This window comes from Microcebus murinus, chromosome 7 (assembly GCF_040939455.1).
Source record: "Microcebus murinus isolate Inina chromosome 7, M.murinus_Inina_mat1.0, whole genome shotgun sequence".
Taxonomy (NCBI): Eukaryota; Metazoa; Chordata; class Mammalia; order Primates; family Cheirogaleidae; genus Microcebus; species Microcebus murinus.
The window spans coordinates 42533336-42547548 of NC_134110.1; the positions used below are offsets into that span (position 1 = coordinate 42533336).

Here is a 14213-nt window from a genome sequence, read left to right on the forward strand (position 1 = left end):
CAGCTCTAGAGGGCTCCTCCTTCACACTTGTAGGTTCCGGTCATCCTAAACTTTTCCCTTTGTTTACTGACTTCCTGCAGTTATTTACTCCGTGTTATCTCAGTTTTCTTTTTCGGCCCTCCAACCACTGTTTCACCAATATCTTCCATTTAATTATCTCTGTTAAAATAACCAGTGTGGCTTCTGTTTTTCTAAATGGACCCTAATAGATAAATAAAGCTCTCCATAGAAGTGTTGCACAAATTCTTATAAACTCATTGCTAAGAACTTGTTTTTGCCATATAGTATGTTTTAAAATATTGAATGCTTTGTTCTTGGTGAATAGAGATCTAACTCATTTTTAATCTATTGATCTTACAGCTATGTTATTCTTATTTTTCATAATCTATTAGTAACCTAATTTGTTTTCTACATAATTACATTACTCGTAGGTAATAATCATTTCTTTTCATTCTCAACAAACCTTTTTTCTTATTTCACTGGCTAGAGCTTTGCACATAAGATTTAGTAAAAGTAGGAACTGTAGGTATCCTTATCTAGTTGCTGAATTGAAAGGCAATGTTCCTAACATTTCACCACTGTTTGCTGTATGTTTTTGGTAGATAACTCATTAGGATAGTTTTTAAAAGTTCCTTCCTACTCCTACTTTGTTTTCACTCTTTTTAAAACTCTTCTTTAACTGAGTATTACAGTTTATCAAATGCATTTTCTGCATTTATATAAATGATATTTTCTTCCTCTTTAATGCTGAGATGAATTGCATTAATATATTTGTTAAATCAGCCTTGTATTCCTGAGACAAACTCAACTTGTTATATTATGTGTATGTCACAAGATGCAGTTTGCTAATATTTTGCTTAGGAGTTTTGCAAAGATATTCACAGGTGTGATGGCCTGTGTGATTGGCCTTTCTTGTACTATCTTGCTTTGATTTGGGCCTCAAGATTAAAATAGCTTCATAGAAGCATTGAGAGTATTTCCTCTTTTTTCTATTTTCTGGGAGAATTTACATAAAATATCTATTTAAAAGTTTGGTGAAATATGCCTAAAAATCTAGAACTGGTGTTTTGTGAGATTTTTAAATTACCGATTTAACTTCAAGTTATAGAATTACTCAGGCTTTCTGTTTCCTCCTGAGTTAGAATTTAGTAAGTTATACTTTCTATAAGTTTGTCAATTTTGCCTTGGCTTTTAAATATATTGGCATATTTTCTCATTATCTCTAAATTAAACTTCTGGATCTATAGTTATGTCTTTTTAATTCCTAATGCTATTTTGATTACTGCTTTTTTGATTAATCTTATCCGTCTTTTAATGTTGTTGAGCTTCTTTTTTGTATCTTTGTTCTGTAACTCATTCCTAACTGCAGTTAATTCCTTTGTAAATTAACTCTCCTTTGAATTTTCCTAATATCAATGTGCCATCTGCTTCCATTTGGAGCCCTGATTGATACTACTGTATAACCCCAATAATGTTTTTATGTCTTTTATAAATCGCTGGGTTTGATTTAGTAATATTGAGAATTTTTATGTCAGTCTTTCTGAGAGAGATTGTAATGCCTTTTGTCTGGTTTTGGTATTAACGCAATTCTGGCTTTATAAAATGAGATAGGAAGTGTTTCCTGTTTTCTGGAAGAAATTATGAAGTATAGGTATTAATTCTTTCTTAAATATTGTTAGAACTGGCTGGTGAAACCATCTGGTTTTTTCTTTTTTGGAAGGTTTTGAACTACAAATTCAATTTCTTTAATAGCTTTATTCAGGTTAGCTATTTCTTCTTGAGTGAGTGTTGGTAGTTTGTGTCTTTTGGGGAACAGGATTCCTTTCATATAAACTGAATTTATGGGCATTTATTATTCATAGAATTTTCAACATTTGACAATTAATCAATGTAACTCACCATATTAATAGTCTAAATTGAAAAAATGATCATTTCATTGGATACAGTGAATGCATTTGACAAAATCCACATCCATTCCTGATAAAAAGTGAGCAAACTTGAAATAGAAGAGGACTTCCATAACCTAAAGGTTATCTATTAAAAGATCTACAGCTAACATCATATTTAATGGTGCATGTCTGCTCCCACAACTCCTATACAATATTGTACTGGTAATCATAGCCAGTGGAAATAGGGCAAGAAAAGGAAGTAAAAGGCATACAGATTGGGAAGGAAAAATGTCTTTATTCACAAATGACATGATTATCTCTGTAGAAATCTCTAAGAATCTACAAAAAAGCTCACTAATAAATAAGTTTAGCAAGAATGAAATATACAAAAGTTAATCATATTCCCATATACTAGCAATGAATTATTTCAATTTGAAATTTTTAAAAAATTCCCATAGCACAAAAAAATGAATTAAGTAGAAATCTAACAAAATATATGTACGATATGCACACTAAAACTTACAAAATAGCAACCACAGAAATCAGAAAAATAAATGGAGATCTTTGTTAAGATGTCAATTCTCCCCCCTATTTGATCTATGGATTCTATACAATTTGATTTAAAACCCTGCAAGCTTTTGTGTAGATATTAACAAGTTGATTGTAAAATTTATAAGAAGAGGCAAAGGAAATAAAAGAGCCAAAAATCAACTCTGATCAAAGCTGGAGGACTCATACTACTCAATTTCAGTGTGGTACTGAGCAAAGGATAGATATATTGATCAATAGAACAGAATGGAGACTGCAGAAATAGAACCACAAAAAGTGTCAACTGATTTTTAAAAATAGCTCTAAGTATAAGTTACCTACAATAAAATTCATGTAAGTGTATAAGGCAGTGATTCTTTGTACATTCAGAATTGTAAAACTATCACCACAATCCAATTTTAGAACATTTCAATAACTCCAAAAAGGTGCTTTCTCCTCATTCCCACCCCAGGCAACCATAATCTACTTTGTCTCAATCAATTTGTCAACTTATCTTTGATAAATGTGTAAAAGCCTTCAATGAAGAAAAGAGAGTCTTTTCAAGAAATGGAGCTGTATCAACTGGATAAGCAAAAATAAATCTTCACACATACCTCACACCATATACAAAATTTAGTTCAAAATGGACCAAAGATCTAAATGTAAAAACATAAAACTGTATGACATTTAGTAGAAAACACAGAAAAATATCTGCATAACCTTGGGTTTGGTGATGAGTTTTTATATAACAACATCAAAAGCCCAATCTATTAAAAAAAAAAAAAGAAGAAAATGGACATAAATTTATCAAAACTAAAAACATTTGTTTTTAAAAAAGACACTTTTAAAAGAATGAAAAGACCATCCAGATTGGCAGAAAATATTTGCAAAACACTTGTTTAATAAAAAAGACTTGTATTCAGAACATTTACTCAACTCTTAAGCCTCAAAAATAAAACCACCCAATTTTTAAAATTTAGGCAAATAATTTGAATAGACAACTCACCAAAGAAGATATATGGATGGCAAATAAGTATATGAAAAGATTATCAACATAATTTTTCATTATGGAAATGAACATTTTAACCACACAATGGTTAAACTGTTACATTGAGATACCACTGCAACAAGAATTTTCATTTATTGCTGGTGGGAATGCAAAATGAGTCACTTTGGAAGACAGTTTGGCAGTTTCTTATAAAGTTAAATATACACTTACTATATGACTAAGTAATCCCACTAGTAGGCATTTACGAAAGCAAAATAAATTGTTTACATTTAAAACCTGCATATTATCATTAAACAATTAACAAACCTTGACACATTCACACAATGGAGTATTTAGCAACAGAAAGAATTATTAATTCACATAACACAGATGAATTTAAAATACATTTTACTAGGCAAGAAAGGCCAGACCCAAAAAGCTACAAATGGTATGATTCCATCATGTCTCTGACATTCTAGTAAAGGCAATATTATAGGAATAGAAAGCAGGTAAGTGGTTGTCAGGGGGTTGGGAGTGGGAGCAGTAGTTGAGTACAAAGGGGACTTTTTCGGGTGATGAAATTATTCTGTATCATTGTGGTGTGATAGACACATGACTCTATGTATATGTCAAAGCCCACATAGAGTGAGTTTTACTAGATGAATAAATAAAATCAACTAGGATGTCAGAGAATCCTAGATGGAATGCAGAGTGTGACAAAGGAATCTGTTTTATAAATATATGACATAACTTCAATGAAGGAATAAAAGGAGCCAAACTAAGTTACTTTGAAAAATAGGGTTCTGACTGGATACTGTACAGCTTAACAAAAAAAGCACTTAAACACTATATTCTAGTTGGTCAATTTGTTTCTCACACAGGTATAAATTAACCATTCTGAAACTCTTTATAAGTACACTAGGGTTAAACAAGTTGTGGCTAAAAGAAGGCAAGTTTTCCATTGTCAGAGAATAAAGTTAAAAATAAGCAAGGAGTTAAGGCTAGAATGAACCCTGTGGTACTGGATTACAGTGAGTCCTGACTTACCAATGTCCACAGGTCCTCATACAGCAGGTCTTCAAATAACATTGTTTCCTTCTATGCCATTTCATCATAATGTTGATGAGGAAAAGAACTGGTTTTACTATATATCATTTCACTAAAAGTCAGAGTCTCCAAGAACATACTGACAACATTAAGTAAGGATGTACTGTATTGTCAGTATATTCTATTTAACTTAATATACACACAGACAGGTAGATCTAGAAATAGAGAGACGTGTACCTATGTACTGGCTAGTATGCATATTTATATCCCCTAGCTCAGTTAACTGGGAAGGCCCAGAAGCAATGACACTCCAATAGTAGTAAGCACCCAACATCCACATCTTGGTTTCTAAATACCACTCTTCAATAAAAAGAACCAAGACTCCTTGGAGAAATGGTTGACTCTAGCACTGGAGTTCAGAAAATACTTGTAGTATCAGAAAGTAAAAATATGGTCTTTAAAAAAAAGACATGTCAAAAGGATTTAGAAGCCAATCTCAAAGAGTTCCCAATCGTCAAAGCTAAAACAATTTGCACAACAAAATAAGTAACAGCATTGGCTTTTAATCTAAAGGAGAAAATAAGTAGCCATGAACCCATATTAATATAAATGATCAAATAAATAAATAGGAGAATTTTCTTTAAAAAAGAATTATAAATAATATAATAGATACTCCTCTGTCCAGGAAATGAAACTAAATGTTCCTCCCCTAACTGACCAGTAGTCAGGGCTTGACTTAGTAACTCTCTGATGAAGAACAGAATATAAAAAAAGGGGAAATAGTATCTTACAGTGGGAAAACTGAGCAGACACCATCTTAGCCAATGAAGGAACATCACCAGTGATACATACTGACATCATGTACCCCATGATATGATACACTAACGAGAAGGGCACATCATCTCTGTCATATACTTTCTCATAAGCATAGCCTCAATCAAATCATGAGAAAACATCAGATAAACCCAAGTCAAAGACATCCTACAAAGTAACTTACTTAGTAGTACTCTTTACAATGTTAAGGTCACAAAAGGCTGGGAAACTGTCACATACTGGAGGAGACTCAGAGTCACTGTTGACTAAATAAACGCAATGTGATATCCTGGACTGGATCCTGAAACAGAAGGACATTAGTGCAAGGACTAGTGAAAGTCAAATCAAGTCTATAGATTAGAAAACAGTGTGGTAACAATGTTGTAACAATTTCTGAGTTTTAACAAATGTGCCAATAGTTTATATTAGGGGAAGCTCAGCAAAGGGTATAGGAAACATCTCTGGACTATCTTTGCTACTTTTCTGTAAATTTGAAATTACTACAAAATAATATATATATAGTACTACAAAATAATATATATTACTACAAAATAATATATATGTATATATTATTTTATATAAATAGCCACAGCACTGAAAGCATGGTTGTATTTAAAAAGGAACTTGGAACTTTCAGGAGATTAAACACATTTTCATAGTAATTTGATCAACACCACAGTTTATTTGTAAACATGTTATATGTGTCAATAATCAAATTGACAACACTTCATACATTTCATTGTATAATATCAACATCCTAACAGAAAACAACCCACTGTATTCAGTTATAGTTTTGGTACTTTAAAATTTTTAAATACAAATTGTATTTGAAACACTGAACACAAAAAAGAAACATGAATTACAGAGAAAACCAAAAACATCAAGTAAAAGAAACCAATACTACTCCCCCAAAAGACAAAGACAAAAATCATCTAGTTGCATATTAAAAAAAGAAAGAAAGGAGATCAGAAGCCTGTATTTTTAAAAATGATATGAAGTTGCATTCCTTTAGATGCATTTGAGAGGTAAAATTATACCATACTAAATTCTGTGTCCCTTTTAGCCAAATGAAATTTCTTGAAATATTTGTAAAGTAATTGAATAAAAATTTTCATGAATCTTTTTTGGCAAATAATGAAGTCTACATTTTAACTTTACCTTCTTGTTGAATTGGATTAACACTTGTAAGATTTAAGGGATTACATGTTTTCATATATGACTAAAACAAAGGCAAATTCTTGTACAAAGCACAAACATCAGCATTTCACATTTTGCTAAGAACTCTACAAATGCAGATTCTCCCTCCTTAAGAGTATGAGAGGTCTTCAGCTGGGAATAAGATGATTACTCTTTCCTCACTCAACACAAGAAACTAGAGTTGACTCCATATTTTTTCAGTACTTTCCCTAAAATTCATGATCATTATTAGGGTCTATTTCTTTTTTCATTATTTCTCAAAGGAAGTATAGCAGCAAATCACTCCCATATTTTAAGCTTTAAACTCACCAACTGGTTCACGGCCAACAACTACAAATGTTCAATTCTTTATTAGTGTACATGTTATTACAGTTGGTTTCTTTATATTGTTAATACAATAATAAATAAAATAACTACAGTTAATTCAGACAAAGCAAATTAAAATGAGATTAAAGAGCCCTGATCAAATAAAATACTTACAACTTTGAGTTGAAAACCCTTAAAAGTTACATACATACATACATACCTAATAGTGCCAGGAATGTACAATATCAATTATTGGAAAAATAAATGATTCACAGTCATAAGAAATTATTTTAATATTAGTATGTATTTTCCTTTTATGGACAAACATAACGTACACATGGTTTCTACCTTCTATAGGACAAAGTAGAAAACTAGATGCTACTGCATTTACCCCAAACACAGCACTTGACTGTGCCACAGATAACCTGGTCCAAAATATTCAATTCTATAGATAGGCCATGGTATTGAATACATGGTTATGATAACAGTTTTAAAGAAAGGCATATATTTCCAGAAGTATGTTAAATACACAAATATCAGTTCTATAAATAACAAAAATTATCAGCAAAAATGTTTAGGTTATATAATAACATTCCCAAATTTTCTAATTCTTTAAGTGTTTCAGATATATCTTGTCTAACCAGTTAGTTTGGTTACAGTTTTAAACTAGCAAACCTTTACCCTATAAGAGGAGCTAAACTATAACACTGCACAAACTTCCCAAGCCAGGTAACTTGAAAAGTCTAAAAAGTGATTCCAATTATTCTAATTAACATTGGTGATACTAAAAGAATCAATGACTCAAGAAACACTTTGAAATTAGTCAACTTTTCTTTATCATTTCTTAAAAAACTATTCACATAAATTTAAGATCCAGATTGCTTAAGACTATGTCTTCAAAGTAGGTTTATCACTAAAATGTTCTGATCCAAAGACACAGCCTTAATGCTTCTAATATGTCATTCTAATCTAAAATCACAATCCTTGGTTTGAAAACATCAAAGCTAAGAAACAAAAAATAAATCAGGGTGAAAGCGTGCAGCAGCTGCAGCTTACCAAAGTGGAAAATAAATTCTATTTTTTTCCATAAAGACTCTATGAAAATATAAAGCCCAAAGTGAGTGACAACAGAAGTCCACATATAAACAGTGTTTAAAAATAGAATGTTTTCCAAAGCTTCTTATGAGATGTCACTGAATAGTCATAGTCTAAGACCTTATCAAGGTTAAATTATACATAACTATGCAGATTTACATACCTTCAACACGTTCAACTGATATACATAATTTACAGACATCCACAGGAATTCTTAATGCCCCATCATACCATCTCTCAATACTGGATGTTTATTGTTTTATAGTTTTACTACTTTAAGTACCAAGAAGCCTTTTCAGGGGAAGAGTTCTCTCTCTTCCCTTGATCTCCTAAAGTATAGGTAACAAAATATAAAACTAAACAAGATTTTATGTTTGATAAACTAACATATAAAAAATTACTACAGCAATTTTCATAGTGACTGCTTATAAACATAACAGTCATCGTAAAGCCTATAAAGTATATCCTTAGTTTTATAAAAGAAATGCAGATTGTCTCAAGGTAAAAAATACAGTGCTGGCTGCTAAAAAGCACTTTGTTGCAATAAGATATGCAATAATGAGCAAAACTTCAGAAAACATGAACATGTTTCCAAAACGTTTACTATCAGTTAAGCAAGAATTGCACTGCAGCAGCAGGGTGCTTTTTAGTGGCTGACACTATAAAGCTAACGTTCAGAAAGAAAAAAGGCAGAAAGTGAGCAACAAATGGCGTAACCAAATTATTGCAAATGGAGATTAGCAATAAGAAGTGAGGAAGGTGACTGTCCACTCCATTCCGATAAGATGCCATCTTTAAATATTAAGTTTTTTGCAGGAAGTGGAACTCCCATATCGGCATAAGATGACTGTGAAAGCAAACTCGAAAAACTGGGCTCTGCATGAACATCCAGTGTTGAAGCACCTTCCTAAAAGATCAAGAAACAAGAGAAATAATCTATATTCAATAGTTTACCATACCACTTAATATAACTAATGAGAAATATGGACCTTTATTACCTAAGAAATGTTTATGGAATGCAAAGCACTACAGCAGATGTAAAGAACCTCATAGAGCACCCCCAAAAATCAATGACCTGATAAGCCTCAATAATCAATTAATATATGCAAAAGTGCTTCGAAATAAACAGAAATAATGGGCTATGAAACTATGAGATAAGAAAGAGTTAATTCTTAGAAGACTGAATCTACCTTAAAGTTTTATTTAACAGGAGAAAATTTCTAAAATAACTAACATGACACTAAGCACCAGAACAATCTATCTACTTCTCAGATTCATATATTCAGCACAGACTTCTCCCCAGAACCCCAGGCTCAAACATCCATGTATCTGGCATCTCCTCTCATATGTTTCCCTTCGCATTCTAAATTTGGCACGTCTACCAGTAAACTCCCAAAATTTCCCCCACCTCTTCTGCCCCAGGCTTCTCTCCTCTACACGTTGGGTTAATCAAGAAATATGAGAATCACTCTTGATCCCTCCCTCCTTTCACACCTCAAATCTTTTCCTCACATTTAATTCACCATCAAGTTTTATCAGTCTATCTCCAAACTATATCCCAAATTAGTTTACTTTATTCATTAGCCATAGTTAAGGCCAGTGATCTCCAAGGCACTCATTCCAAAGTAGGGTACAGTATTGAAAAAATTTTGGAATTTCTCTATTGCATCCTTATAAAATTTCTATTTTTGATATATGCATAATTTATATGAGTGTATACATGTAATAAACAAAACTTTATTGAGGATCCATCCAAAATTTGGTGTTTTCATGAAAACGGATATTCAAATAACAGCATCTCTTGCTTAGGCTATTTTAATAGCCGCCAAACTGAACTTAATTTCTACCCTTGTCCCTTTCTGAACTATTCTCCAAAGAGTAATTAATATTTTAAAACAATCAATCAGAAATGACTCTCCTCTGTTTAAAAGCCTTTAATCATTTCTCTTTGCACTCAGTATATTATACAAATCCTGAACATAATGGCAGAAGACCCTCCATACCATGGCCCTGATCTCCTCTTCAACCTCACCTCTTGCCACTACCCATCTTTCACAAGGCTTCTGCCACACTGGCCTTGCTTTGTTTCCTTGTACACTGAGCACTTCCCTGACATAGGACCTATGTACCTACTAAGCTCTGCCTGGAATACTTTTCCATCACTTAGGTTTTGGCTTACATATTATCTCCCACCATTTCAATTAGGTCAACCTGCAGATTCCATCATAATGGAATGCAGGTTTGGCTCCTTCAAAGTAAAATCTATAATTACTTATGTATTTTGATGTTTATTTGACTATTGTCTCATACAACACTATAAGCTCCCCTAAGTGTCATATATACCACTATTTCCATAGCACCCAGAAAGGATCTGGCATAGAGTAGACTCCAGTTTTATTAAATGAATGAATGAAATAAAATTCCAAAATGATTTCATAATGTCAAACCAGATATTCTGAACAGAAATATTCCATTCTAAAAGTTTATATACAAATCAAGTCTACAATATCCTTTCTTTCCTTGTGGGGAAGACAAAAGGTCTACAGCACTGGCCTTCACTGCCATAGCAGACAACCCCCTCCTGACAGTAGATAATACTCCAATCATTAATGGAGTACACCATAACCAACAACCAGCACCCAGCATGGGTGCACAGCCCATAACAGATGCTTAACACATTTCTGTTGAATAAAGCACTGACACAAAACAGGGAGATCAAGCTTTGGTCTCTGAAGACCTGGACAATGAGATGTGCAAGCAAATTAACTTCATGAACCTCAGGGTCTCCACTTACAAAATGAAATTAATGCTTATTTCAAATCTTGCTGCTGTAGAGACTGAAAAACAAACATCAAAGTGTCTTGCATACATAAAGGTCTATACAAGTATCATTTGGACTTTTTGGTTTTTGTTACCTGGAATGAGTGAACAAAGTTAAGGACTTGTAGAGAAAGTTTTCTACTGGAATGTAAGAGGTTTTGAAGGCTAAAAACAAAAAGGGAGAGAAAAGGTTTAAAATAAACATAATGGTAAGAATACCTCACAAGAGTTTAAGTTTAGCAATTTATGTATTTACATCCTGATTAATCACATTAAAAAATTTAAAAACCAATTTCAATGCTTTTCATCAATAAAATATCTGCTTATTTTAATAATAGGGAGTAATAATGCACGAAAAGGTCATTATGAAATAAAACATACTGTATTAATATAAATAAAATTGAAGTTACTATTTAAAAACAAACATTTCAACTATTAGTAAATTTAAATGTTAAATGAAAGAAAACTTTTAAATAAAGATTTAGGCACTTGACAATTATTGACACAAACCACTTCAAATAGCCAAAATAATTTTAAAAGACAACCTAATAGAACATCTGACAGGTTTAACACACATCAGCCCACCTAAAAGAAATATTTTCTCAAATATGTAAATCGGTAAAAATTTTGGTGGCAACTTTTAAAGTTTCATAGTATTTCTACTTTTTATTCATGTATGTTAGTTATTTTATTTTCAGAGGATAGATGTTAAAATTGTTAATTAAGTACTTTTAATTTTCTGATATAAGCTACATTAAGCCAAGCAAATGAATTGCTATCCAACTTTGTTTTCCTAAATCAAGAAGTCAAGGAGTTGCTTGAGAACTTGGGATATGGGGTTGGAGGGGAAAGAAATCTAGGAGATCTGTGGATATTACCCTTCCAAATCACCCATCGTGACAACTAGATTCAATGATATTCTTTCCTACTAATCCATCTTTCATCTCAGAATTTTACAACATTGCCTCTTAGCAGCCATTCCCAACAGATCAGAACTGGCGTCAGATAAAACCTATGTGTCATTTCTGACCCTATGCATCATTTCTCATTTTAGAAAACATAGAAAGTAAAGAAATGTTGGAAAGTTGCTATAATTCCACTACAAGAGATAATCACTGTTAATATAATATAACTTGAGGGTATGTTAAGAGCAAGAGAAGTACACAAGAAAAATTTTCTACAGATATATATACATATGTTTATATTTATTTTAAAAACTCGGTTCATATTCCATATAAACATGCCCATTTCACCACAACCTCACCAAACCTGGGTAACTAAGTAAATATAATTAACCAAAATATGTGCCCAAAATGTTTGTGACTGCTTTCTGATCTAGTGAAATTTAATTTTAAAAAATATAGCAAAACCCTTAAACAAGCAATCTGAACAAATTTATACAGGTCAATTACTATATCAATGAATGGAATAAAAGAAAGCAAGATATAGTAACTATTCAGCCTAAAAGTCAAGTAGATGAAAAGACTGTAATGAATATAAACCTCACCTCTCTTTTCTGCAAAGGCCATGTGTAGCAATTTTCCTACAAACTTTCTGGTTTAGATCAGAACTAAACAGTGGAATTCCAAAACACAGCTCGAGAGGAACCCAATCTGCTTCTGTTGTGGCACCTTAAAAAAGGATACATAAACTTATTTTTAAAATCATATATATTTATATATGTCATATGACTGACAAAGTTTCTTGACCTGAGGTTCATAGATTCCTCCTGCCCCAATGATATCTAGCAATAGGCTTGGCAGAGAATGGGTACTCAAAAGGGGCCAGTTAATCTCTGCAACAGGATAGTATGTTTTTTGAGTATGTACTTGTGTCTGGGGAGAAGGTACACAGCTTTCATCAAATGTTCAAAGTAATCATGTGCCCCAAAAAGAATACTGTAAGACATGTGCAAGATGAAAGAATGAATCAAAATATTTAACACAGGAATAATGAAATTTATTATTTTCAAGTCATAATTTTATACTACTTGTGTTAAGTATATAAAAATGTTTCCTAGAAAACTCTTATTAAAAAGTCCAATGTGGATAATAGAAAAATGACATGCAAATAACTTGACTTAGAAAAGTTAAACCCCCAAAATTAGTCTAATAAAATTGTAAAAAAGTTTTAACACCTTACCAGAGATTTGCTTTGTTGCTGAATCTATAGTTGCTTCCTCAATGACCATTTCAAATGATTCTGTACTCCCGTTTACATCTGAGCCAGAAGCTAAATCAGGTTCTCCTTATAATTAAAGGGAATATACAGTATTAGGATTCTAGGAATTAGCAGAAGTTGTCAATACATCAGTCTTACCATAAAGAAAGACTTTAGGCAATAGCAATGATTATGGGGAGGAAAAAAAAAAAATAATCCCTGGCCTAAAGTGTTTCTAAACCATGAATGCAATTTTGACCCCCAAGGGACATGACTGGAGACGGGATGCTATTCATATCCACAGATGCCAAACATCCAGGACAATCCTTCATGACAAAGAATTACCCAGCTCAAAATGCAAATAGTGCTGAGGCTGAGCAACTCTAGCCTCAGGAAATCAAAATTCAGAAAGCAGGACACAAAATTAGACCTTTCACTTAGATCATTATTAAAGCTGTTTATATCCCCATGGAAATATTGTCTGTTATGTTAATCCTCTTCAGAATTCTTTTTTGACTCCTCAGGGCTTTGCAACATATAAAATCCTCCAAGATCTCTTAGACCTTACCTAATTCTCTACTCTTATCTTCTACTGCTATCCAACAAATCCTTTCTTTTGGCCATGATGAATTTCCTAATTCCCTCTGCCTGAAAGGCTGGTACTCTCCCCCACCACAAAACACACACACACACACACACAAAAAAACAAACAATATTCATCTTTTGTCTAGCTAACTTTTCATTTTCCAAAACTCAGTTCAAACTTCACTTTCTCTAAGAGGCCTTCTCTGGTAGCTCAACATGGCTGAGATATTACTTCTCTGTGCTGCGTTTACAGTTAAAGCAGATCCCTATTACTGTCATTAACTATAGGCCGATTCAGTTGTTTGTCTCTCTTCTAGGATTTGTCTTTGGAATAAAATCTGGTCTAATTAATTTAAATATCTCCAGCATCTAAGCAGGTATTCCATAAATGTTTGTGGAATAAATGACATAAAAAATGTCAGCTGTAGTAGACATGCTTTGAAATGACTGCCTAAGACATAGCCCTCTTCTCTACAAAATGCCCCTGCAATATTTAGCAGTCAACCATTGAAAGCTATCCTCCTCCTCTGGCCAAAGATAAATGATCCAGAAGTAGATATCTGTCACAAAGGGAGCCAATCTAATCCACTGGATGGCTAGAAATCAACCACATTTTCTCAGGATTCCAAACTAAGAGGCTCATGGAATATTGTTAATCACTGGTAGACATTTGAATTGAAAGGTCTCCCAAGGTCAATGAACAAGAGCCAGCATCATGGCAATCAAAGCCACATATAAGCCAATATTTATGCTAGAGCAGAAACAATCTGTAAGAAAAAGTGATT

At 32.7% G+C, this 14213-nt stretch overlaps 1 protein-coding gene across 1 annotated transcript in view; it reads right to left on the reverse strand.

The window, feature by feature from the left end:
- Window positions 1-5927: 5927 nt before the first annotated feature.
- The window catches only part of FAM91A1 (family with sequence similarity 91 member A1), a 48798-nt gene continuing 40512 nt past the window's right edge, over window positions 5928-14213 (reverse strand). Inside the window, exons 21-24 of the mRNA XM_012743324.2 lie at window positions 12826-12930; window positions 12191-12314; window positions 10779-10848; window positions 5928-8770 (exon numbers count right to left, since the gene is read on the reverse strand). Of these exons, the coding sequence (XP_012598778.1) occupies window positions 8585-8770; window positions 10779-10848; window positions 12191-12314; window positions 12826-12930 (485 nt within the window). The 3' untranslated portion in view covers window positions 5928-8584. The remainder of the gene's footprint in view (window positions 8771-10778; window positions 10849-12190; window positions 12315-12825; window positions 12931-14213) is intronic.